Source organism: Gordionus sp. m RMFG-2023, chromosome 5 (assembly GCF_954871325.1).
Source record: "Gordionus sp. m RMFG-2023 chromosome 5, tfGorSpeb1-WG-v2, whole genome shotgun sequence".
Classification (NCBI taxonomy): Eukaryota; Metazoa; Nematomorpha; class Gordioida; order Chordodea; family Parachordodidae; genus Gordionus; species Gordionus sp. m RMFG-2023.
In genome coordinates this window covers 27736982-27762765 of record NC_088779.1, presented here as the reverse complement: position 1 = coordinate 27762765, position 25784 = coordinate 27736982, and the positions used below count along the sequence as shown (strand labels likewise).

Sequence of the window (25784 nt, the reverse complement as noted above, 5' to 3'; positions counted from 1 at the left end):
CAATCCACCCGCTAGCTGTTTATTCAAAAGTAAGGTTCGCGGTTTGGTGCATGAAATTCTTTCCGGTCTTTTTGACCGCTAATTTATTATATCACAAATAAATTTACGTTTTCGTAAAATTTTTGTTTGAAATTTTTTTTGCCTGATACATTAATAGATTAATATTGACCATTCGAAATTATTATCATTCTTTCCCCAATAACAAATCAAAATTCCATTTGATTGGAATACTCTGCGCATGCGTTTACATTTTTTTACCTAGATTTTTTTTGTAATTTTTTTTAAACCTATTACAGGGTTGCTATCAATCTTTCCCCAATAAAAAATCAAAATTCCATTTGATTGGAATACTCTGCGCATGCGTTTACATTTTTTTACCTAGATTTTTTTGTAATTTTTTTTAAACCTATTACAGGGTTGCTTGAATATCGAAGTGCTCTATAACTCATCATTTTTTAAAAAAAAATAAATAAACTTTCAAAATTGCTAGACATTCTAATTATCTTTGACGCGTAAATTCTAATTTTTAGATTAAAATTTTTTTCTCTTTAAATATCGACGTAAATTCAGATATTTTTGGAACTTTTATTTCTTAAATGAAACGTAAGTAGGAGCACTCCAACAATCAAGCTCCTGCCCCGCCTCCGATTTACTATTTCTCACCATATATTTTTTAAGGTGTAAATTGAACGAAACCATGTATATCAGGAAATTTAAATTATAAAAATCCCTTTTCTCCAATAAGCGTATCCTCATCTTCCAAAATGACTTCCTCCTTAATCCTTCCCACTACCCCCACGCCTCCGCCCTCATTAGCAAGTTCTTCCAAACAGTATCCTAAATCATCTGCATCTTCTACTTCTTCGAAAATGTCAGTTACGTCCCGACCAACCTCCACCAAATCTCCCGATTCGCCTCTCCCTTCTACCTCCGATAATCAGATAGAAGCCCCAAACCCGCATAAGTGTTCGCCACCCGGTGATGCTTCCGATTTGCCTTACGATAGTTTTATAGAGGGTTTAGGCCCGGCCCAGATCGTGGGTATGCAAATGTTAACCAGCCCTGCCTTGGGCGATGTTCAAGTTTCGCTCCAAAACGTTAAAAAGCCCGCCAGCGTTTTAAACATTTATTCTTTCGCGACGAATTCTCCTTCTACGACATCAAAGTATCCTAATCACGAATCGGAAAAATTATCAGCTCAGGAAGACGGGAAGGGACTCGAAGTAGAAGTCATAAGGGCCAGAGGTCTGGTCTCCAAGCCTCACGCCAAAGTTTTACCAGGTTTCTTTTTTTGAGGAAAATAAGTACTTATAGTAATCTTATATGATGCTAAATATGAGTTAGGCCTATAGTTACTTAGGTATCATATGTCTTAGGACGCGTCTTAGGTTATATATCTACAAAAACGTTTTTGAAATCCCAGCTACCAAGCTATGAAAACTATATTTTAAACAAGAGTACAACAAAAAAAAATAAAGCATTTGAAAAAAAAATATAAAATTTTGGGCAAAAATCTCTTTAGATATCAACAAAAATGAAGATTTATTTTTAACATAAAATGCAATTTTGGAAAAAATTTCATCCAAAATATTTTCAAATCTCATAGGATTTTCTATCCATTTAAAAATTATTCCTTTTTTTATTTTTATCAATCTTTCAATATTTTTTTGATTTTAAAGGAGATTATGAAACCTTGAAAACATTTTGATTCGTAGTGTTAACCTAATGCTAAGATAAAGTTCAATCTTTATTATTACAATTTTGGAGTATAGAATATAGCTTGTATAACTAATACCAATAAAGCCCAATGCGGTTCATAAAAATGAAAAATTAATATAGCGCTTTCTAAAAATAAATGGGACCTAAAAAATAAAACACTTGAAAAGAGAAAATTTATCTTTGAAATGCGAAAATTTCATAAATTTTCTGATATATTTTATATTTACCATTTTTCACCATAATAAATTGATTTGTAGCTACTAGATCTTGGTTCGACATTTAAATATAATACGTCGGATAGGGAATTACAAGTGTTTCTCGGGAGTTTTCGTGTTAAATATGGCAAAAATATTATAATACATTTTGTGGATTAAATTATATAGTAATATAACAATTCCTATTTTATTTTATTTTTTTTAATTCGGAAAAATAAGCTCCTTACGTAAAATTATATTTGCTCGAGGGAAAGAGGTGTGTCGCTAAGGCCAAAACCTCTGTCGCCAGAAGGACCCTGGACCCGTTGTATCAGCAACAATTAGTATTCGATCAAGACTACCGCGGAAAAATATTACAAGTTGTTATATAACATTAATAATATGTAAATATTTATAATCAACTCAAGGGATGACGTATAACGATGATAATAAAGATACTTATTAAATAAATCCATGATAATAATAAAGATACTGATTCTTGATCAATATTACCTTTATATTGTGAGCTAAGATTCTAAGACAAAATATATCATTCTCCAATTATAACCGTTCAAGGTTATATATCATTATCATAATAATTTAATTGTTCTTTGGATTTCTTTAATTTACCTTCCAAACACAAGTTTTTCTAATTGCATTTCCAAAGGATTCGAAATCGGCCCGGGGTTTCATAAAATTCGAAAAATTTTACTTTGTATATTACAAATTTCTGGACAACCATTTAAATTCAGAGTATTTTGGGACCGGGTGGGTTCAGACCAATTTTGGAAGGGTCATTATTTCAGGTTTACGTTGAAAATTCCTGAACTCACTTCCGGTTTTGGGACTATTAGATTTTTAGATAGTAAATTTTTTTAAAATTTTTATAGTCAAAAAATATATTCCCTATTTAAATTTTTTTATTTTAAATGAAAAAGATAACGGTTTGGGGCGAATACTCCAAACTCGAACGCAAGTCATTCATGGGCGTGTGCCAAATAAGGCTCGATCATTTAGGTCTCGACAAAGGTGCCGTGGTCATAGCCTGGTACAAACTCTTCAATAACACCCCTTCCCTCAGTTCTCAGTCAGCGAACGCGCCGGTTAGCAACGTGGGTGGTTTATTTAGCGGGTTATCGAGCGAGATTGCCAAAAAATCCAAGGATAAAGATAGAGACGAAAAGAAATCGCGACGCCGTGGCGGCGATAAGGAAAGTAACAAGCAGTCACTCAATAGACAGCGTTCCTTGTCTTCCATCGAAAGATCTTGAAAATATTTTTTTTTCTTTTCTAAATGATAATTTTTAAATCTCTCCCCACCCCCCTCCTATTTTTTTTCTTGCACATCTATCCTCCTGGAAAATAGTTTATTTTACAAAAATGACATCATAGTTTAATTAAAGGCATGAATATAATTTTTATAATTATTCCAAACATTTTAGTATAATTCCTAAAACTATATTATTTGTTTCATATATTTAATTCCAGTATAAAGCATGTATTTTTATTTTCAAATCAAAGACACACAAATAAAAAAAAAATGAGCTTCCCTATTTTTGAATTAAATCTCAAAACTATATTTCATATCAGATTTTGAATTATTTTGTTTCTTCTTTATTTTTATTTTTATTTAAAATCTCTTTTATTCATTATTATTATTTATTTTTATAAATTATTTCCCTTTTTTCTTATTTGTTTCCTATTTTTTTTTGAATCTTTTTAATGATTTAACTATGTTGTATTTTTGATTGTTTATTTGAATTTATTTATTAATTATGATATTATATAGTATATATATATTACATATTTTAAATTTTCAAAAACAAAAAAAAAAATACGATAATAAAATTGATCTATTATAAATAATTACATGTCATAAGGAAGAAATAACGAACGAACGAATGGAAAGAAAGAAAGAAATTAAATAATGAATTAAAAATAGGAATGAATATGGAAATTACAAAGGAAATAATATTATTTGTAATTAAAAGTATTATCTAAAATTCTTTTCCTTAATATTCTGGATATGTAGCGTGATTCAAAATTTTCACTCTTCTTCAGCCTCCATTTTTCTCTCTAAATATTATAATTTATATTTAAAAAAAAATAAGTATAAATTTCTTATAAATGAATTGTGACACCGTTACTTATAATCAAGGCTTAGAGTAACTAACTGCAAGTGGTTGCTAAGTTACCGCTATAGTGATTTTTGGATAATGCAGTCTAGCTTAGCTAGCCTTTCAAAATAATAGTTTAATTACTAGTTACATTTTTTTAAAGCGAATATCATGCTTAAAGATCATTTATTTATGATGAATCAATTTAATGACAAAAATTAAGTGATATTATATCAAACAATTATTATTATTATTATACTTTAAAGATGAAATTGTTATAAATTCTCATTTTTGTAGCCTTTACTTATATAGCTTATCACTGGAGTGCTTCCCTGAAATTTTTTTTATAAGGTATTCAAGCTCAAAATTTGTTCCGCAAAGTTTTTTAGGTCAAAAGTGTAAAAGTAAATTAGCAAAATTTGTATATAAGATTTGATTTTATATAAAATCTATCAGATTCTTATAGCCCCCCCCCCTCCCGTTTCGTTTGTTAGTTTATTTGAGTAAATAAAGCTAATATAATATATTCTGAAAATTTAGAGGCATATAACTATATTCTCTAAGTAAGACAAAATTAATAAAAGTGATAAATATTAAAAACACGATGTCTTGAAAAAATAAAACGGTAATGAGAATCTAGGAAGGAGAAGGAAAGAAAAGTGTAGGGAGGCATGGAAGAGATAAAACTTAAATAGTTAGAACGAATAATCGAGGTAGCAAGTCTTTGTAAGAAAGGGGATTCCATCACTCACAATATAATAAAATAGTTTCAATAGTCTCTAGTAATTTTGAAGCCATTAAGTAAATTATGTTTTATAAAGGTAGCTCATAGCTTATTTTCTTTTTAATAGTAGCATGTAGTCAGTAATATTTTTCTCATAGTTAACATACCCACCGACAAAGACTAATTTTATAACCTATAAAGTAAATTAACCAAAGAATTACTATTGGAGAAAAGAAATAATTTATTATTAAAAAAATATTTTACCTATACATCTACAGGTTGGACAACCTCTAAGGTCACTTTTGAATCCATTTTTACATTTGAAACCACACCTTACTCGTTTACATAGATCTAAATGTAAATATATTTTCAAAGTAAATTTCCTTCACGCGCATTAATATTCAAACCTAAAAAATTAATTGTCAACAACTTAAGTTTACTATATAATTACTCATCCATTATTCTGCAACAGGGATGGGCATAATTACTCAAAAATAGTAATTAATTCCTAATAACAATTACTTACAAAATTTTTGTATTTAATTATAATTACTAATTCCTTTTCTAAATACATGTAATACTGATTTTCTAGAGTAATCATAATTACATAATTGTAACTCCTTTTATAATAAAATTAAAGTAGGATTTGATTAAAAATCATAAAATATAACGATTTTTATTACTAGATTTTTATGTTTGAATAACAGAAATTTTACTCTTTCAATATAAAGTACAATATCATGACATTTGTATATAAATTAGTATAATAAACAACATTTGATTTATACAATTATTGTTTTATTCAATCGAATTCGCTGTTATAAAATGGAATATTATTTATGATGTCTAAATCTAAATTGTTATTATGAACATTGACATTTGGACCTCTTTCTTTACCTTAATCAACAAATGAGATTGAATATTTTTTTAACTAATATTTTTATAAAAAAAAACTTAAAACTTTTTTTTTAAAGTATCTATTTTTCAAACGATTCGTTATTTAAACGTGTTTTATGATATTACTTATTTAGCAAGGTTGCAAAGGCAAATAGTCTTTCTACAGACGCCGATAAAGGCAAATATGCTTTAGAATTTTTATAATCAAGCTTACTTAAAACATTAGACACTTGATGACTTTGAAAAAATTATAGTAAAATTTGTTATATATATGCTTTCGATGATTCAGTAAAAAAAAAAATGGATTAGGAATTTAATATTTATATATCCTTCATTTTAGGAAATTATTATTAATTTGATTGTGGTCCCTTGCGATTTGAACGCAGAATGCACAAACAACACTTGTGGTTTTTATTAGTTTTTGAAAAAACAAATTGAATTTGAAAATTGTTATTTTCAATTTATCTTATTGTATTTTTGAAGATCAATTATCAGAGTGCAAGGTAAAAATTCAGAAACAATAGTTCAAGGTAAAAATTAAAAATTCACAAACATTCATTATGTTTCCGCCAAAAAATATACGGAATATTGCAATTATTAATTATTTTAAAAATATAAAAAGTATAAATGAATGATTTAAATTTATTAAGCGTTTTTCATTAAAAATTAATTATATAAGAAAAGGAATCATAAATGTAACTGCGAATTCCTAATTAAATGCCTGAAAAAAAATATAATTTAATTACTTACCTTTTTTTTATTGCGAAATTGTAATTAAGGAATTAATTACAATGTAATTAATCATGTCAAATCTTACTCTGCAATTCTCTAAAAAAGTCGGGTAAAAGAAAGAAAGTAAGAAAAATCTCCTCATACCACTTTTAGATAAGCCACCTTCATCTCTAATTATACCACTTTTTGGTGAGTCTTCTTCCTCGCTAACGGGATCGGCACATTTGCATACTTGACAACCAGCGTTGTCAGTAATTCTCTTACAACCTGTTAGACATTTACTTTTAGGTGGACAATCTGATTCATCGATGTCAACCAGTTTTTCTGTTTACAAAATCAATTTTTAAATTAATTCTTTCTTTTTTTTAAAAAATATTTAAAATTAAACGATCTATCAGAGATATGTGCGATTTTAATATAAAACTCACATCATTTTTATTGGTTTTTAGCTAAAATAAATATACTCTTACGAACTACTAACTTATAATATGATTTCGCATAATTAGAAATTAGTATTTATAGATTCCAAATTAACCACTGAAATTACTTATAATCAAGCACTATCCCAAGCTAAGGAACTCCGAAATTATAACTTAACATTGGAGAACCTTAACTGAAGGCTTAAAGTATTTAAATTTCGACACCCCCGTGTCAGACTTTATGAAACTGCCTAACATGATCCCTTCATATTGAGTCAAATGTAATATTAAGTTGAAGATTTATTAATTATGATGATCAAATTCTTTGCAACACAAATTTCTGTGATCAAACTGAATGTGGTTTTAGCGAACAATTAAAAATTTTCACACGAATTTCTTAGTTTATTTAAATATCGCATTTTTTTTTGGAACCTAGTTCCTAACTTTATGACAAAGAAGAAGAATATGGAAACTTTTATTAGTAAGACAACATTCAGTTCAATGGTATTACATGGGGATGAATCGAAATTTGAAAATTAAAGTACATCAGAAAAATAGAAGCGGGTGAGGAAAGGGGGGGGGGGTTAAGATTAAATTACTTTTTTTATCCCGAATATCGGGGTCTCTGATAATCGAGGAACCTCCAGATGGCAGAACATCTTCATCCTCATCGGTGCATCGGCAACTTTGACAACCATTTCTGTCAGTTTGAATACAGTCCCTGCGACAGTTTCTATCAAATACAGGGCACTTCTTCACTATGCCATCATCCTTCCAGTAATCTTTTGATATATATATATATAAAGGAAAGAGTGAGGCAAAATATAATACTAAATCAATTGTATTTTGCATAGTATATTATATATTTTATACAGGAATGATACTATAAATTGAATTTATATTAGTAGGATAAAACTGTTTTTAAGTTATTGAAACTTGTTAATATCTAGATAAACTTTATGAACCTTAGGATTTAACAGAGAGGTATATTTTCTTTTATTAGATACTATTTACCTTAACAAATTATGAGTTGGAAAATTTTTAAAATTATGATTGCGTCTGCCAACTTTATAATTATCCTCCAAGAATGCAAAATAGAGCTACCTTAGTTGCAAAGTATTAAAAAACTTTATCGCACAATCTATCACGAAAAATATGAATGAATAAAAAATAAATATATAATATAATGTATAACATCTGGTGTAGAGAGATCTTTGGCCTGCCACTATTCCGACAAGGATCAATAATCCTAAGAAAAATAAACGGGGTTCCATATTTTTCACTTTATTTAAAAAATTTTAGGGTATAAAAATCGAGAATTTTATTTGCGGGAATGAAACGGATATAATTAAATTTTCAAAATCAAAATGTTTTAAAAAAGCCAAAAATTATTTTAAAAAAATTGGGAGGATTATATTTGTCAAGGTTAATAATGATCGATGGGAAGTGTTTTAAATGTCATATAAATATACGTTTTCATCAAAAAATAATTAACAATTCGAGTAGAATTGGATAACTGATAAGTTGCAAAATCTTGGCTGATATTAAAAAAAAAGAAAAGGAAAAAGGATATACCTTTAATATGAGAGATCTTTTATTCAGTTCAGGTTGTCTTCATAAGATTATTAATAACTTTCTTTCTCTAATTCTAAATGCGAAACAACTTCATCTTACGTATTTAATTATTCTATTTTTTTTTAAAAAAAAATATCAAATCTGTCAGATAAAAGGTAGTGTGTTGTTAAAAGGCTCGTTTTCTGCTAGTTAAATATTTTAGCCAGAAAAATATTTCCTAAGCCTCAAGATTTTGATAATATATGTCTACACCTTTGTTCCTTCTATGAGCAAAATTCTTCATGCTTAGGTAATACTTTTCTGGATAAAGTATTGAGTTAATTGTTTCTAGAAATCGGCTCAAAATGAGCCGTTTAACAACACTAGTTTAACCACGCTAATAGAAGGAATAGGCAAGTAGGTGGAGGGGGGAGGGTAAGGTTTCCCAGAATTTCTCCTATTTAAAAGGATTTATACAAATTAAATTTAAGAATGATTATATGAAAAGTTGGTCAAAAAAAAATATCCAATGATTATTAAATGAATTACCAAATCTTTTTCTTTTTTTTAAAAAAAACTCAAACTCTTGATAATTTTAAGATTTAAATTTATTTGATTTCTGAGAATGCTATCAAAAAAAAATTATCATTTTTCTAAAATATGGGAAAGGCATATCCAAAAAAGATCATCCGAAAATGAAATGGCGGAGGGCACAAATTTCTGTCGATTAAAGACATGATAGTGATTAAGTGATCAGAGCCAAATGGTAATCAGTTTTCACGGATACAGATCATCATTTTATCATGGTTCAGGTAGGATACAAAATTGAACGAATAACGGCTGCTAAAATTATCGCCATTGGCGAGCCCATTATTATTTCCTATCTAAGTTAGTATAACAAAGAACTTTAGGCCTGCTGGTAAATTTAGCTTGAAGACAATAGTTTTTTTTTAAAAAAAATATATCTAAAAAAAGTAAATAATTTGCTTTTTTTTATTAGAATTATTTCCCCAATAGTGATTGAATATTTATGTAAAACAAAAAAAAAAATTTTTCACATGAAAAATGACAAATTTGTCTAGATCGTATTTCTCTCTTTTGTAAAATAAATGTGAAGTTTATTTATATTATTTAATGTGATTATTTGAAATTTTCGGGCTAAAATATTTATTAGTATTAATATTTGGTTTATTTTGATGGTTATTATTTGAAAAATAAAAATTATGATTAGAAATTTTATATAAAATCCTTAAAGATTGTGTTTATTTTGAAGAAAATTCTAATGAATTATATAATACACTATAGATTTGTATATGACTGTGTGATACCCAGTATTGTGCGGCATATTTACAAGTTTCTTTTCATAAAAAGTAAATCTGACTAGTTAAATAAAACTTCAATTCACTAAATATAATATTGACAGGGCAGGCCAGATTTTAGGCCTATTTTAATTTTTTAATATTTTTTTGATAGATTTTCTAAAAATAAGAATGTAATGGGAGAGAAATAGCTGTTTGTTTAAACCATTATCGGTTTTCTTTGAAAAAAACTACTATTTATTCGTGTCTGCTGAAATACCTAAGAGCGCCAACGCACGAAGGGAAAATGTAAATGTAGTTAATTTGGTGGAAGAATGAAAATGATCAAGATGCCGATATTCAGAATAAGGAACATGAGCCTCTGAGTTTGCAAATAAAACAAAATGAATAGGTTTAGATTTTTAAGTTGTTCTTATCGCAAACATTATATTTACTGATTTAAGTCAGGTATATCACCAAATATGCCAACATCTATGTTAGTGTTAAAATCGGATCGATTTTGAAAAACAACCCAATCAAATTTATAACCAAAGTAATATTATGTAAATCAGGAGATTATGCTCATAGTTGGCAGGCTTACATAATTATTTTTGGCTATAATCTTAATAGGGCCATTTTTAAAAATCGACCTAAATGGGGCTTTTAATTACAATATAGGTAAAAGACTGTTACTATTAAATTAAAGAAGATTTTCTTATAAAGTTTTATAATAATTAATTGGAAGCTGATGCAGCTTTTTGCCTCCCTATAACTTAAACAATGGTGAATCGAATAATCTATACCAAAATGGGTTTAACCAATCGGAAGAAAGTTCTTGTGCCCTTGAGAAACATTATATAATTGCAGAGAATACATGGAATAAGAGGATCATAAAGGAGATCAGATTTTTCCAATTTTATTTATGAACTAATAAGCAAATTTAGATACAATTTAAATTAAGGTAGCCATTTCAATTTTCTAGGCATAAAAAAAAATTAATTGGCAACCAATATTACTGAAGAGGAATTAATCGAAATTGAGATTGTTAAAAACTTATTTGTTAAAGTTTAGAAAAATTCTATGAGAGTCAACTTCACCATTAAAGATAATAATTAAATCAGATAGACTTTCAAGTAGTGATATAAGAGAGGGTAATTTGGTTCAATTAGGAAAAAACATAACCGATTAATTTTGAAATTGTTTTCAAAGTATTTTAAAAAAATAATAATATTGTCATTACTTTATTTTTGTTAGTTTTACACTGCTCAATCATTGCATTGACATAATAATCAATTGTAATATAGTTATAATTATTTTCTAAATTACATATATTTTATAAATTGAATCCCTAACAAGTATTATACAAGTATACAATTAAACTATATCAACGTTATTACATAATAATTGTAAAATCAATAAATCAAACTTATTTCTTTCCAGCTATTAGTCAATTATTATCTTCCATCTAATTTTTATAAAAATATCTGATCATTATATATATTATTTATATTTGCTATTTTTCAAATAAAATGGTATATTTTAATTTTGTATTCAAATAACAAAAATTTTATTTTTTAACTACCCCTCCAATAATTTGTCTGACCCCCTCCCTCCCACAAATGAATGAGGGTTTACAAGAGTCCAGTACTTATAAACCAAATGTTGCCTTTTTTAAAATTTAAGTAATAAATCATTCGATATCGAGAGATTCTATTTTGTTCTTGAAAGAACCCCCCTTAGGTTTAATCATTTATACCATTTTCGTGACAATTCGGACATCATATACGCTACAAACATCAAATATATACGTATAGAGTTTAAATTGATTTTTTTTTTGATATAAATAAAATGTAACATACAATTTATTTATTCTAATAATTCTTTACTCAATTATAAATTTATAAATAAAAAATTAGCAATTATTATTATTATCAAATATTATAATTTAATAATAATGAAAATTAGGAATAGAGAATAAGATAATGTTTGGCAGTGTTTGTGGTTACAGGCACAAATTTATCGCAAATAGAAAAAAATATGATGTTTGAAACAGCATCATCTTAGTGGGTTTAACAAACGCAAAAGAAGCAATTATTGTAAAATCTCTGGCATCTCCGTCTGCAAAAACCACGTCGTCTTCTGAAAGGAAGGCATACCGCGAACGGTCTAGCCGAATACTCTATTATATTTTAAGTATGATCAAAATAAGTAATATATGTTTTTATAATAGTAAATCAAAAAAAAAAGAAAAACATTTAGCTTTAAAACCATGATTTAAATTTTTAATTGTATATAGGGCTTTCTAATAATAGCTCTTTTTCTAATCTCTAAATAATTTTTATTTTAAAAAGTGGAAATTCATTTTGATTTAGTTAATTTAAAGCGGGAGGAGGGTGGTTTAAATTTTGTCTCATTAAAAATTTTGTATATTTAACTGAAATACCTTGACATTGACAAATGGGGCAAAAGTTTATATCATGTCGCAAGCCGTATGGACATTCCTTGGCGCAGGTTAGTCTCGGGCACACTATAAAAAATATTATATAAAGTTTTGATGTATATTACTATTTAAAAATTATTTTTGTACATATAAAGAAAAAATTATCCATTAATAATTCAATATCTTTCGAAGAGAATCAAAAAAAAAAGGCTTTAAAAGATAAAAAATTTGTCAATTTTTTTTTGAAAGATCTTGGAAAAAAACGTTCCCCTGCGCCAATCTTAATTGTACGAAGATATACATTTTAGATGATTAACTATAAAAAATGAATTTTTTTATATTATCTAAATTCTGAAATTAATTGGCCTTCGGATGCTTTTTATATCCTCTGAAACTGAATAAAAATTTAGCGAAATATTTAATTTTACAATATCAAGATTTGATATATCCTCAGATCAGATGGGGTTAAGAGAAATTTATAAATTGAAAAAATCGGCAGTCATATAAAATATCAGCTTCAGATGAAATATGTGGTTCAGGTGATTTTGATATTTTTCCAAGGGCATATCAGAATAGGTTCTTCTAGATCAAAAAAAATGATGTAACAGTTTGATGTCGAAGGCTCCATCTTGTCGTGCAGGCTTTTTGCAGTTTCTTTTTTTCCTGTAGCACAAGAAGTCTCAGAAATGTAAATTCTGTCCATTTGGATATCTCAACATTTCATGTACTCTAGAAAATTTTCCCAAGTTATTAGTAGAGATAAATTGAATAGAATTTTTTCTGGTTGATATAATTTTGTTATATCCATCAGTTTTTAACGTTTTAAAAAATGTAAAATATTAATATACAAGAAATAAATTTAATTTTAACTTTTTGCTAATAATTTTGAATAGAATGTAATCTAGAATACTTTGCAATTCACAACTAGCTACGCGTCTGCTCATTACCAAACAGCTGACTGATTAGCCGGATATATAGTTTAGACTAAGCAGTCTAAAAGGTAAGAGAAATAAAAAACGAATTTAAAAAACGTAAAAAACAAACCAAAAAAACCGCTCATAACCAAACAAAAATATTTTTAAAATTTTACCTATTTTAGAATGAACGGGTGTTGCAGTAGTTTTTTTGACAACCCTTTGAATCACCTTCTGCACTACCACTCTCGGAGTCGGAGTTACCGGCTCTATAGATACCTGCCCAAAGAATTTAAACAGAATAATTTCATTGAGTTATGGGAAATGAGGGGGGGGGAAGGAATTTATTTAAAAGATTTAGCTTTTATACCTGTCCAAGTACGAAATGAATTGATAACAGAATCAATACATATTTGATCGCGTAGAAATTCTCACCTAATTTATCCAACATTTAATTAATTTTTTTTTTTTTACCCCAAATTATTTTGACGAGAAAATTATATGAAAACGAAATTTTGAAAATTGTATATTTTTTTTGTGTATAAATGGCAATGAAATTTTTCGTAATAAATGATGAAGGTGTATATAATTAACATTTAAAATTTAAATAACATTGAATTTTTTTGTTTTTTTTAATTAAAATTTAAAAAAAACATTATCAAGATTGATGATGTATTTTTTTTTGGGGGGAGGGGGGGGGGGATTGGAGAATATAATAATTTTTTTCCTAATAATAAAATAAAAGAGTTGTCAATTAGTTTATTTGTATTTTTAGTCATCGATGATATTGTACTTTTAATAAAATTTGTCGGTAAAATTTTTAATAAATATTATTAAGTGTTTCTTTCTTTCTTTCTTTCTTTCTTTCTTTCTTTCTTTCTTTCTTTCTTTCTTTCTTTCTTTCTTTCTTTCTTTCTTTCTTTCTTTCTTTCTTTCTTTCTTTCTTTCTTTCTTTCTTTCTTTCTTTCTTTCTTTCTTTCTTTCTTTCTTTCTGTCAAGCTTTTTAGCCTAAAAAATTGAATTAAACCTCTAAGTTGAGTCTCAACTTTAATATTGATTCGAATAATTTGGGATAAAAACATGGCTACGTTGTTTTATAGTTGACTAAAGTTAGGTAGTTTAACAACACTGGTAAATTTTATTTAAATTAAAATTGCAATATTTCTTAGTTTTTGTATCATAAAATATTATTGTTACAATTATTCACAGCGTAAACGGAGAAGGGCCCACCCCCTTCGAAAATTTGCCTTAAGCTAATAAAACACATTCCCACCTCCCACTTCTCCCATCTCCTGAAGTATATACAATAAATCACTATAAACAATAATTAGAAAGATAAGAGGACCTAAGTACTTCTAATTCCAACTCCCCCCCCCCCCCTCCTCCTCTCCAGCAAAAATTCTTGCTATGCCTATATAATTATAAAGCAATATTGTGATATTTTAAAGGTTCTATTCGCTGAATAAATGCTAATCAAAAAGATATTTGCATAATTATATGTGACATAAAACATGGAATTTTGCATACTCTTTCTTTCTTTTTCTTACTCGAAAAATTATATAAGGTTGAAAGGAAAATAAAAATATTAAAATATTAGTATTTTTCTTGAAATTAAATATTTACAAAAAAAAATTTAACATCAGGAAATATGTAAATATTTTACTAACTTATTTAACTTAAATATGTATATATTTTTCAAAAATCATTTTTCTGCCAGTCCGGGCTTCAAGGTCCTCTGATATATGTATATTTCACCCAATTAAAAAAAATTCATTTAAGTAACAATTACTTGAATTGTGTTATTATCAATATATATATATATATATATATATATTATATATTATATAATATATTTCCCATTTCAGAATTGTTGATCTTGAGAAATATTATAATAAACTCTGAACAGCATAATAAATATTTTATTTTTTTTTAAAATTCAATACATCGCATCATTTCATTGTATATTAGATAGATGAATTTAAATTTCTTTTGCAAACATATTAAAAAATATTATAAATATGTAATTATTTTTTTCCTGTTTTATGAATAATTTTTTTCTTTGCTAAGTAATTAGGATTTTTTCCTTCAAGGATCGCTGCCTATGTATTCTTTCCTATTGTATTAATATAAAATATAATAATTAAGTAACATTATGTTATATAATTATTAGAAAATTTGTTAATTTTAAATCAAAAAACCCATTTATAATTTTTACCTATATATATTGTCATTCTCACTGCCAAAACCTTATATAAAAAAAATGTTAAGGAGAAGTGTGCGATAAACGGCATTTTGGTTATTTCATTTATTTAATAGTTGGGAAATAATGGTTAAAAAGGGGATAATTCGGGTTTAATCTACAGGAACGCGCCGAATTTGTATTAAGGGGGTGCCAGTCTCCAACTTATACTTTATTATATTATATGTAATGTATTAATCCACGATACTTTCTTTTTAGCAGACGCAATGCGGACATTGGTTAATATATTTTTGGCATTTTGGTAAGCAAAATCGCCCCATTGGTTTACAGCGACTGGATTCTATTAAATTGGCACAAGGAAATGAAAAAAAATTGATTAAAAAAATTTTTATATATATATGAGAAAAATGAGTAAAAATTGATGAAGTTTAAAAAAGAAGAAAAAAATATTGATAATTGAAATGGGGATAAGTTAATGTAATAGATCCAGGAAGTGAGGAGAAAGAAGTAATATTCAAATCAAGTAATATTCAAATCGATTGTTAAACAGAAAAACGTAACGAATTATTAGATTTTTTGAATAAAGACTGCGAATGAATAGGAAAGAAAAGTATATATAATCGGGAATATTTTAGTTAAGAAGAATTATGATTTTACGAACTTAATTTTTAATTTTAATTTATTTTTTATTTTGATTATGTTTTTACCTTATATTTAAGTATTTAATAAAGATTTAGTATCATTTAAGTTCTAACTTTTCTTTATTTGACAACGGTTCTCATCTCCCAATCCTAAAAATATCATTATTTTACAGAAAGTTTACATAGCTTTGGGTGGGAGGGGGAGGGGCAGAGAAGTCTAATAACATTTTTATATATAAAATTTTACTGTATAATCTTCTACATAGACATATAGGGCAATCGTTATAATCGGGCAAATAACCATCACGACCACATGGCAAATTACATAGGCGGCAGCGACCTATAAAGTAGTTTTTTTTTAAAATATTTGAAGAATGAATCTTTCAAAAATGAATAAATAAAATAGTAACCTCCCACACTGTGTCCGTGACGGTACTGAGGTTCGAGGCAACCGCTCAGCGTTATTAGAATCCCTAAGCAGATTGTCAACGTCCAATAAAATTTAAGCATATTTATAGAAAATACGAATTTTGGTGGCCTAAATCTTTTGTGTTTATTTTTTGTACGAACAAATTTTCACAAAAAAATCGGGTAAGGATGCAAAAAAAAAATATTCAAAAATTTAAAATTTAACCTTCAATTGATTATATTTTAATTCGATTATTTATTTTTTTTGTTTGTTATTTTTATAATTTTTATTAGCTTTAGGGTTATAATATTCCCAGGAAGGTTTTTAAGAGATATATTGTTCTTGAAAAAGTCAAATATCCGCTTTTTCATTTTAACAACGGATCGCGCACCTCATATAGGCAAGACGCTATTCGCGGGGGCAAAGCGTGTCTAGGCTTATCCCAATTTTTTTCTTAATCTGATAATTTTTATGAATAATTTTAGTGTTTTAATTTTTAAGAATTTAATGAAATCAATCGTATAAAGTTAAATTTTTGATTTTAAAATTTCTTAGAATTATATTTTGGACATGTTTCCTACTTTTCTCTTTTATCGATAAAATTCAAAAGTTTGCGAATCGAATTCTTTTTGATATTTTGGACACAACCTTAAAAAGGTTATATTATCTTAATATAAAATAGATTATACCGCATAGAAAATCCTACGCTCTTAGGGCAAAATTCTTTGACAAAATATAAAAGGTTTCACGAATTGTGTATTTCAAATAGGTTATTTTGTATCATAATTATATTAGCAATAAGTTAAAATTACTTTTTATAAAAGATAAATAAGGAAGAAATAGGGACTTCTTCGGGAGGTTAAAAATCATTTTTAAGGCAGAATTTGCTAAATATAATTATTTTTATGATTTTTCGCTCTACAAGAAGAAAAAAAAACTGCAAATAGAGCTTCGGTGTCATGATCTTTCATCATTTTTGGATATAGAAAGAGCCTATTTTGGATGTCCTTGGAGAAATATAAAGAATGGGAACCAATTATTCACCCGAAACTGATATATTATTCGAATGAATAAGCCGACTTTTATTTCACACTGAAATATATATAAATATATTAATAAATTATTTAATTACACAACAATTTCATGCAATTTTAATTTCAAAAAATTTGTATGGATATGGCTGTGGTTACACTATTATGTTTGCATCTTAGAAAAACTATGAGATAATATCGACCAAGAATTTCAAGAGATTTATTATGATTTTTGAGATTCACAAGCCGCAATCAGTGCTGTGCCAAGACCTTAGGCTACCCAGGGCTAAAAGTAATTTGGCGGCCCCTTAATAAAACACGATTTGCCTTAGCATATTTGATGATGATCTTTCGCAATCAGAACTAAAAAACATATAAACTTTATTAAATTTTAATCATAAAAGAGTAACGCACATTATAAAAATGAATCTAAATAGTCTTTAAATATTGCGATTTCCTCTCCGCATGTTTTTTTTTGCAAAAAGCGGATATTTTGTCGGTATAATCTAACGATGAGGCGATTAACAAGTCTGTGCCAATACAGAATCAGTTTTAGTTAATATGAGCTTTGAGAAGATTTCTGCGGATACCATGGTAAATTGGAATGACTAAAATAATATTTAATTACAATGGATATAATTTGTAAAGCATAATTTACCAAAATTAGTGTTAAATGTTAATATAATATAAAATTTCCAATGGAGTTTTTAATTCAATTAGTATATCTTGCGGATATTAATATCGAGTTCCAACGTATCTGCCAAACATTTATTGATAGGATTTTTTTTAGCGTGCTTTTAAGGCTCATTTTTGCATTTCTCTATTGAATATCAATCCAGAATGATCTTTAAAGAGCTTTAACTGCTGAACGTTCCTGCAAAAAATTTCTCGCCTGGTCTAGTAATACATCGAAAAATTCAATTTTACATTTTTTGAGGATCATGTATAGGCGATCTTCGTAAGAAAATTATTTTAAATCTTTCCGCCTACTAATTAATGTTATTGAAGAAAAGCCCTGCTCTTCTAAACTCATCCAATTCCTGCGTAAGCTCATTGTTGAGTCAAGGAAATTCTGAAGGCCGTTTTCCTTAAAGCGATATCTTGCATATTTCATATAAATGTAATGGTTCTTTTAATATTGTCACTTTACATGACTTTTACTTAATAAATTAGCCTGAGTGATAATAAACTTTTTATCAATAAAGGCATAATATTTTAAACCAGATGACGAGAGTTACTAAAAAGGGAATTGTTTTAAATATTTGGCAAATGGTTTCTCTGCAGCATTTGTGATCAAAAGGGTCTGACACTAGCATATTATATAATATGCGTATATCAAATTAAACACTTAAATCTAATAATAATCTAATCTAATTTAAAGGGTTTGTATGACCAAAACTATAAGTGTGATTGATTTTAAATTTTAAAATAGACTAATCAAAATATCCAAAAAGTGCCTCATAGTTATACAAGCTACAAAAACAGGATATTTACGAGAAAATAAACCAAATTTATTAAAATAATCATTTAAATGGTAAATAAATTTATAAAAAGAAAATTTCAATTAAAAAAAAATCAAATTTCTTAACTAAAAATTATATGCTGTTTTTTTTTAAACTAAAATATATATCAAATTTTTCTTTATAATACATATGGCTAGCAATTTCAAACCTTTATTATAAATTGCAGCCCCTAAAATTGTAATTTCGGCAGCCTGAGGGTGAGATGGCTTCCACGGTGACTCCCCCCCCCCCCTGTTTGCACGGCCTGACCAGGACTTGTAACTAGGTAAAAAAAAATCGTTTCAATATTAAAACGTGATGCTTTTGAGGATTATTATAAAATGACAGTTTTTATTCCTTTTTTGTATATATATTTTTGACTTGAATCAATGAAATTGTGAATTCACCAAACGGCCCTATTCGATTTACAAATACTATTACTTAGGAATAATATTGTTATTGTAATTAAATATTTAGCTCAATTTTATTCAGAGGATATAAATGTATCTAAAAGCTTTAAGCATTTGAATCTTCTTTGTATCAAAGATTAATTAATTAATAATCCACCAAGAAACGCTATGGAAGCATGGAATAACTTTAAACTATATTTCTCAGTTTTTTCCAAATATATTAAAAATAGAAGGAAAAGATTTTCCTGTATTTTCCAAAAATTTCATTTCTCCTCCTCAATAAAGCGAACGAAAAGGAAAATGAATGTAATAAATTCGTTTTTTTTGTTTTTACATTTAGTGATCTGCATCGAGCCTAATTTTTCAAGCCCGGCCCGAAATTTTTTTTAAAGGCCGGGCCTAACTTTGCAGAACTCTAACATACATACTCTCATATTGAATTATACTTGATTTTCTACCATATAAATGACCTAAAAGTTATTTACGTATATATGCTTTTCTGGTTAGTTTTATTTACAGTAAAAAAGTTAGGTTATTTTTAAATTTAATAATGTAGGGAATAGGATGGCTTAGATTTAGGAGAATTGAAATCGATTTAGTAGTATATACTATGTTGGTACATTTTTATTGTAAACATTTAACCGAACTTAACTTATAATTCATATCGTTGCCTGAGAATTAGGTTATTCCATCTCCACTTTTTTGTAATTTTACAGGACAGAAATTTAAAGTTAAATTAAGTTTGGAATGGATAACCTTATATAGGCTATAATTTAAATTTATTTTATTTAAATATTTTGTGGGTTTTTTTTTGGTGTAAATGATATGTTATAAAAATTGGTTTATGTATAAAAGTCATTCTTGAAAAGTGGATATTTGAATTACCTAATTTGTGAAGATATATTGATTAATACACATAATTTAAAAGAAAAAATTGTGTGAAGTTCAAAGGGTAGTTACTTTATATATGCTGGATATTTCGGCTAATTCCTACTTTCCAAAAATTTTTAAAAATATTTTTAATGATATAAAAATTCAGAAATTACATACTTCCTCTATTATTATATATTACATTACGACATAAAATATTAAATTTAAAATTTAACAAATTACAGCTCTTTTTTAAAAATACATATCATGATAACCCCCCGTTTTAAATTGTATTATTAATAATAAATTATATCTAAATATATTTAAAATATCTATTTTTATACCTCAGCTTAAAAATAAAAAAATTTAAAGAGGTTTTTTAAAAATGAGATATATTGTATTGTTTTGGTGTCCTTTTTTATATTTAAAAAATTATTTCGCATTATTTGATATTTATATTTGTATATTTGTGTGCTTTTGCTTAGTTCGCCAATTATATTTTCAGTATTTTTTTTTGGTCGAAAAAATAGAAGAATATTTTTGAATTTAAATTTCTTTCGCCAAATTTTCGGATAATCGTTTTGCATATTTAAAATCCATTTTCATGTTCCCTGTCATTTAGCTTTGATTTAGTAATGTTGATTATAAGTTAATAATATTCAAAAGTGAAATTACCGCTCTGGGATCTAAATCCTGTCTAACCCCGCATTAATAGTTACAGCGAATCCGCGGCTAAGTATAAAAATACACAAAATGCGGCATATTTTGCATAATTCGCCGCAAATTACATCTAACTACTATGAATGAAGGGTAAAGGACTAAGGTGATGGTATAATGAGTTCTTCCCCCTGCGCAATAGGTTTTACATAAAAATGTGAAAATAATGTTTATAAAAATAATTTTGTCGGTAAATCTTCCAGTATTTTGAGCAAGAATTTAAACCGAACTTGAACAGCTAAAAAATTTGTCACCCGAACCTGAACCGATAACCCTTAAAAAATGATTGTGAACCGCGGATAGATATCCTGAAATCCCTATTTTCCAACCTCAATAGGATTTTTCTATCCCATGTTTATCATTCTTTTCAGATTTTAATAACCAGTTTTGACCTATAAATCACTATAATTATTTTGGATCTGGAAACGACAAAAAATAATATTTAATCGACCGGGTGTTTGATTGATTCTGATAATTCATAAGAAGTAAATATTTGATTTCAAATATTTGTACATTTTGGTGTTCAAAAACACATATTTTTGATCCAGAACTTGTACGAAGGAATTTGACTTTTGCCCCCGGCCCAGCCCGGTTTTAATTTTTCGAAACGGTTGTCCTGTCTGGTTTTTAATATATGGCACCTGAGAACTTTGCCATTCTCAGACCTTTAATACCAAATGTATAATTTTCAAGGGAGAGGAGGGTGAGAGGTAGGGGGATGTAGGGGGACAATTTTTAAGCGGGTTTTCCCACAAAAGGAGGTGCCACTTTTGGGCATGTTAGATTTATCACCACATCGATGCACGTTTTATTCCATAACAATTGGTAAAACCATTAGCAAGGGTTCCCATCATAGGTTACGGGGGTTGGGTGCGGTTCAAGGTTAATATATCCTATCAAATAAATAGGAAAATTAAAAATCGAATCGTTTTAAATAATATAATATGTTTTCGAAATTGCAATAAAAACTCAGAGGGTTTAATTCCTAATATAAAATGAAAATTAACCCTATAGTTATAAAAATTATTTTAAATATATAAATTAATTACGCGAGAGAATTGCCAAAAATTCCGTATATTTTGATATTTTATTCTACAATTTATTAATTTATTAAAGAAAATTACTTTAACCTTCATCAAAACAAATCTAACTTTGAATCAGGATAAAAAGTGTAAAACAATTTCAAATTGTCATTTATTTAATTTATAATTTTTTTTTGAAAAAATTTGTTATAAAATGAAGATATATTTGATAGTGCTATTGTTATCAGTTTACATTCTGAATGTGTTATCTCAAGAAGAAATCGCCGCTGCACACGGAAGTATATATCTCTAATTTTTCTCTTTTTTTATTGCGATCTTTCATTTACTTTCTTGTGCATTCTTTTCTTTTAATTTTTGATAATTTATACATTTATATTGTCTTAATATTCGATGCTCAATATCATACCCGTGTGTATTTGAGAGTGATAACAAGGGTTGCTTAAGGTCCGAATATAGAAGAGGAGGAGGGGGAATAAGAGGTTTTGAAGGAAAGAAAATTATTTAAGGGTCCATTTACCAAGGATAACTTATTTTCTTTCCCCCTTCTAGTTTATAATGATACACGTGGGTGGGATAGAAGTTTAGAAATAAGTTTGGCATTTTTAATCAGGTTTATTATTATTATTATTATTATTCTGACTCTATTTTGCTATAAAGTAACTACCACGCAAAATTTCAATCCCTTTCTCAAAAAATATTTATTAATTATTTTATTAATTTAATATGGGAAATTAATAAGAGGTAGTTTCAAAAATTAAAACAGGTTCCACTCATGGAATGTTTAACTGAAAGGATTAGGTTTTTTTTTCTAATTGGATGAAAAGTATCTAAAGTAACGGTCAGGGTTATGATATATTAAAAATAGTTTTATTGACCAAAATTTAGACATTTTTATTGATTTTCTTTGAGTTGGACCATATTCATAATAGCATTTTAACTTTGTTCCTTTACAAACTTGTGAAATATCATTTCTAATCTATTTATACATATATTTTTAGATAAATAAACCGTTAGAACTTCACATAAAAACTTTTTTTACGAAAATGAAATGCTATTAGCAATTCCTAATATTTATTAATTTAGGCATGTTAAAAAAACGAGAAATAAAACATTAAAAAACTATAACAACAAGAAAAACATGTTTTGAAATATAAAAATTTTTTTTAAGTTTGAAACATTCTCCCTCTAAGACTTCAATAAATTATTATTTTTACAATATGCGTTTAGGACGTTGTCCGCCTTTCCATTGCAGAAAGTATTGTCCTAACGGATTTGAAACCAATTTCAGGGGATGTAAAATATGTGAATGCAGAAGAAGTATGTTTATTAATTTACCTTTCCTAAGATTTAGCGTTTTATATCAAAAAATGGTTATTTAACAGTGCAAAGTAGCTATAAAAAAACCGATTAACTAAGAAAAAAAATAATATTTTTTTATAATATGCTTTAGGACGTTGCCCGCCTTTCCAATGCTTTATGTATTGTCCGAATGGATTTGTAATCAATCACATGGGATGTAAATTATGTCAATGCAGAGGAGGTATGTTCCTTAATTTACTTTTCCTATAATATATTTGAAACAAAATAAAAATCTTATTTATATATTAAATTTATATAGTTTGAGAATTTTATATCATAAAATGGTTATTTAACAGTGTGTAGTATTATTTAAATATTTAAAAAAGGCCTAGCTAAAAAGAACACAGAGCATAAGCCTTGAAATGATACTTTACCAGGTAAAAGCTATAAATAATATAAGGAGCTTAGAGGTAAATCAGAATGAAATAATGGCTAACAATATGTTTATACCCCCCCCCCCCCTTTAAAAAAAATAAGAAAGAAGCTCCAATTAATAATTTCCTTTTTTACAAACAATCCTGGGATTTCGCGATTTTATGGCTCGAATATATTCCCTCTTCTTGGAAGTAAATATCCCTACCATATACTTGGTTAATATGAAATATAGTACTTTAAAGATAAATATATAATTTAAAAAAAATAATATATTGACCAGGACGCCCACCTATTCGAGCTACAGTAGGACCAATATCTCCTATTAGAACTACTCAAGGAGTTAGACCTCTTCCTGATAGAACAACTCAAGGAGTTAGACCTCTTCCTGGTAGAACTACTCAAGGAGTTAGACCTGGTTGAGCTGTCTAAAAAGATTTTGAATTTAGTGTAAATGATAAAGGTATATATATTTATTTCCCTTTAATTTATTTTATAGGGCTGAAAAGCATTATTTCTTACTAAAAAATAATTAAAAAATTAAAATTAAACAACCTACGTAAAAAAAATTTACACTTATTTTTAGTTTGTTTTTTTTGTAATTCATCTAATTTTTTTTTGTTAAAATAATCAACTTTAGGAAGAAATTTTAATAAAATAACTTTTCTGGACCATGGAGAATAAAGGCTAGGTTAGGATGAGAGATTAATTTTTTCAATAGTGTATATGATAATCATAGGCGCCGACTTTGTCCAAACTGCGGTGCTTTCATTAATAATTTCTACGGGGGCTTAATCCACATTTGTATAAAACCGATAATTGTATCAGGTAGTGTCTAGATATAATGGAAAATTTTATCTTAACAATTCTAAATCTTAGGGTAAGAGTGAATTCAGTTTGCCAGGAATCAGTATTTCATCACGTGCAATGTCAGCACTATCTTAATATGAAGGTGAATATATTTTTAATACCCATTTTTTTTTAACTAATATAAAATTTAATTTATATTTTTAAATTAATTTCAAAGTTCAGAAGCTAAATTTTTGCTGAATTTCATTGGTCACGTTTTCTTTAATACAATTAGGAAATCAATTGGTTAATAAATTAAAAACTTCCGTTATTTTTAACGAAATTTTTTATTGTTTTATGATTAGTATATGTATATTGTTTATTTTCTATTTTCATCCTGTATAAATGGTTAGAATTATTTATCGGGGTTAAATTCAAAATGACTCTTTTGACATTGGCTAGTGATAGAGGTCATGGAATGTCCTTTGCTACCACCTGATTTTTCAAACATTTGACTAAGTGCGATTGTTAAATCTGATTGTACAGGAAATAAATTTCAGCGTATATAAGAGGTTACCTAAGGCATCAATTTTAAAAGTTATAAGATGGTATAATTATTTGAAAAATTTACAAGGTAGTTTTCTTTACAAAGCTGGAATATTTAATTTCAGGTTTAAAAAAAAAAGTCGAATTTTTTTTATTTAAAAATTTAAAAATCCTTCATTGAGTGGCTAATTTCATAATTCACAACGGGAGGATTGGAGATAAGTCCTCATTCCAAATTAACTTGCCATATACATATAGTTAATAACTCTTCTAATCTGTGATCTTGGCAATTCGGGAAATTCCCTAATTTAACCCTAAATCTTGAGTCTCAATCAAATTCCTATTAACTTACTATGTATTCCTTGCAACTTTCTATAACTTGGGGAAAAAATCTTGGAGTTTTTGCTGTAATTTATTTTATTTAATCATCATGCATTAAATTTTCATGTTTTTTGTTTTTTTTTTAAAAAAAATACTAGGACATCAACAAATACAAATTATCGCGCTATTCAATCAGAATCTTTTATTTATGAACCATTATATACGTTAACACACATCACAAAACTATATAAAAAATTTTTATTATCAAATATTTGAATCTAAAAAAATATAACAATATGTTATATATTATATCAGTATTTGATTAAAAATAATTGAATCGATATACAAATTTATACCTATTTATTGTAAGTTCAAATTGTGTAAAAAATAAAGTAATAATCATTTCCTTTTTTTTTCTAGGTGTCTTATGATGACATACTGGTATTTATTTACGAAATTCATCAGGAAGGTGATGGGGAATGTAAGTGATTTTTTTGAATGAGCTTTATAACATACTTCGAAAACGGCCAAATTTCTTAAGAGGGTGGGTGGTTTTCAGTCAAAGA

At 27.3% G+C, this 25784-nt stretch overlaps 2 protein-coding genes and 1 long non-coding RNA gene across 7 annotated transcripts in view; 2 read left to right on the top strand and 1 right to left on the bottom strand.

Moving 5' to 3' along the window:
• Positions 1-3540, top strand: part of LOC135930042 (regulating synaptic membrane exocytosis protein 2-like) — a 49776-nt gene extending 46236 nt beyond the window's left edge. Inside the window, exons 26-28 of one of the 5 annotated variants that reach the window (XM_065466820.1) lie at positions 746-1281; positions 2154-2293; positions 2852-3540. In XM_065466820.1, the coding sequence (XP_065322892.1) occupies positions 746-1281; positions 2154-2293; positions 2852-3184 (1009 nt within the window). In that variant the 3' untranslated portion in view covers positions 3185-3540. Of the gene's footprint in view, positions 1-678; positions 1282-2153; positions 2294-2851 lie in introns of those variants that run through there. The other 4 variants (XM_065466819.1, XM_065466818.1, XM_065466821.1 and 1 more) reach the window with 4 other exon arrangements.
• An 11914-nt stretch (positions 3541-15454) lies between these two features.
• On the bottom strand, positions 15455-16190 carry LOC135929550 (uncharacterized). Its single transcript, XR_010572612.1, has 2 exons — positions 16097-16190; positions 15455-15548 (listed from the first exon to the last, which is right to left on the bottom strand). It is a non-coding gene; the product is annotated as an uncharacterized LOC135929550 (long non-coding RNA).
• Positions 16191-22019: 5829 nt separating this feature from the next.
• On the top strand, positions 22020-25448 carry LOC135930381 (antistasin-like). The gene is made up of 5 exons (XM_065467171.1): positions 22020-22109; positions 23059-23148; positions 23282-23371; positions 23846-24025; positions 25377-25448. Exons 1-4 carry the CDS (start codon positions 22025-22027, stop codon positions 23983-23985), a joined length of 405 nt encoding a protein of 134 aa, XP_065323243.1. The 5' UTR covers positions 22020-22024; the 3' UTR covers positions 23986-24025; positions 25377-25448.
• The last annotated feature ends 336 nt before the right edge of the window (positions 25449-25784 follow it).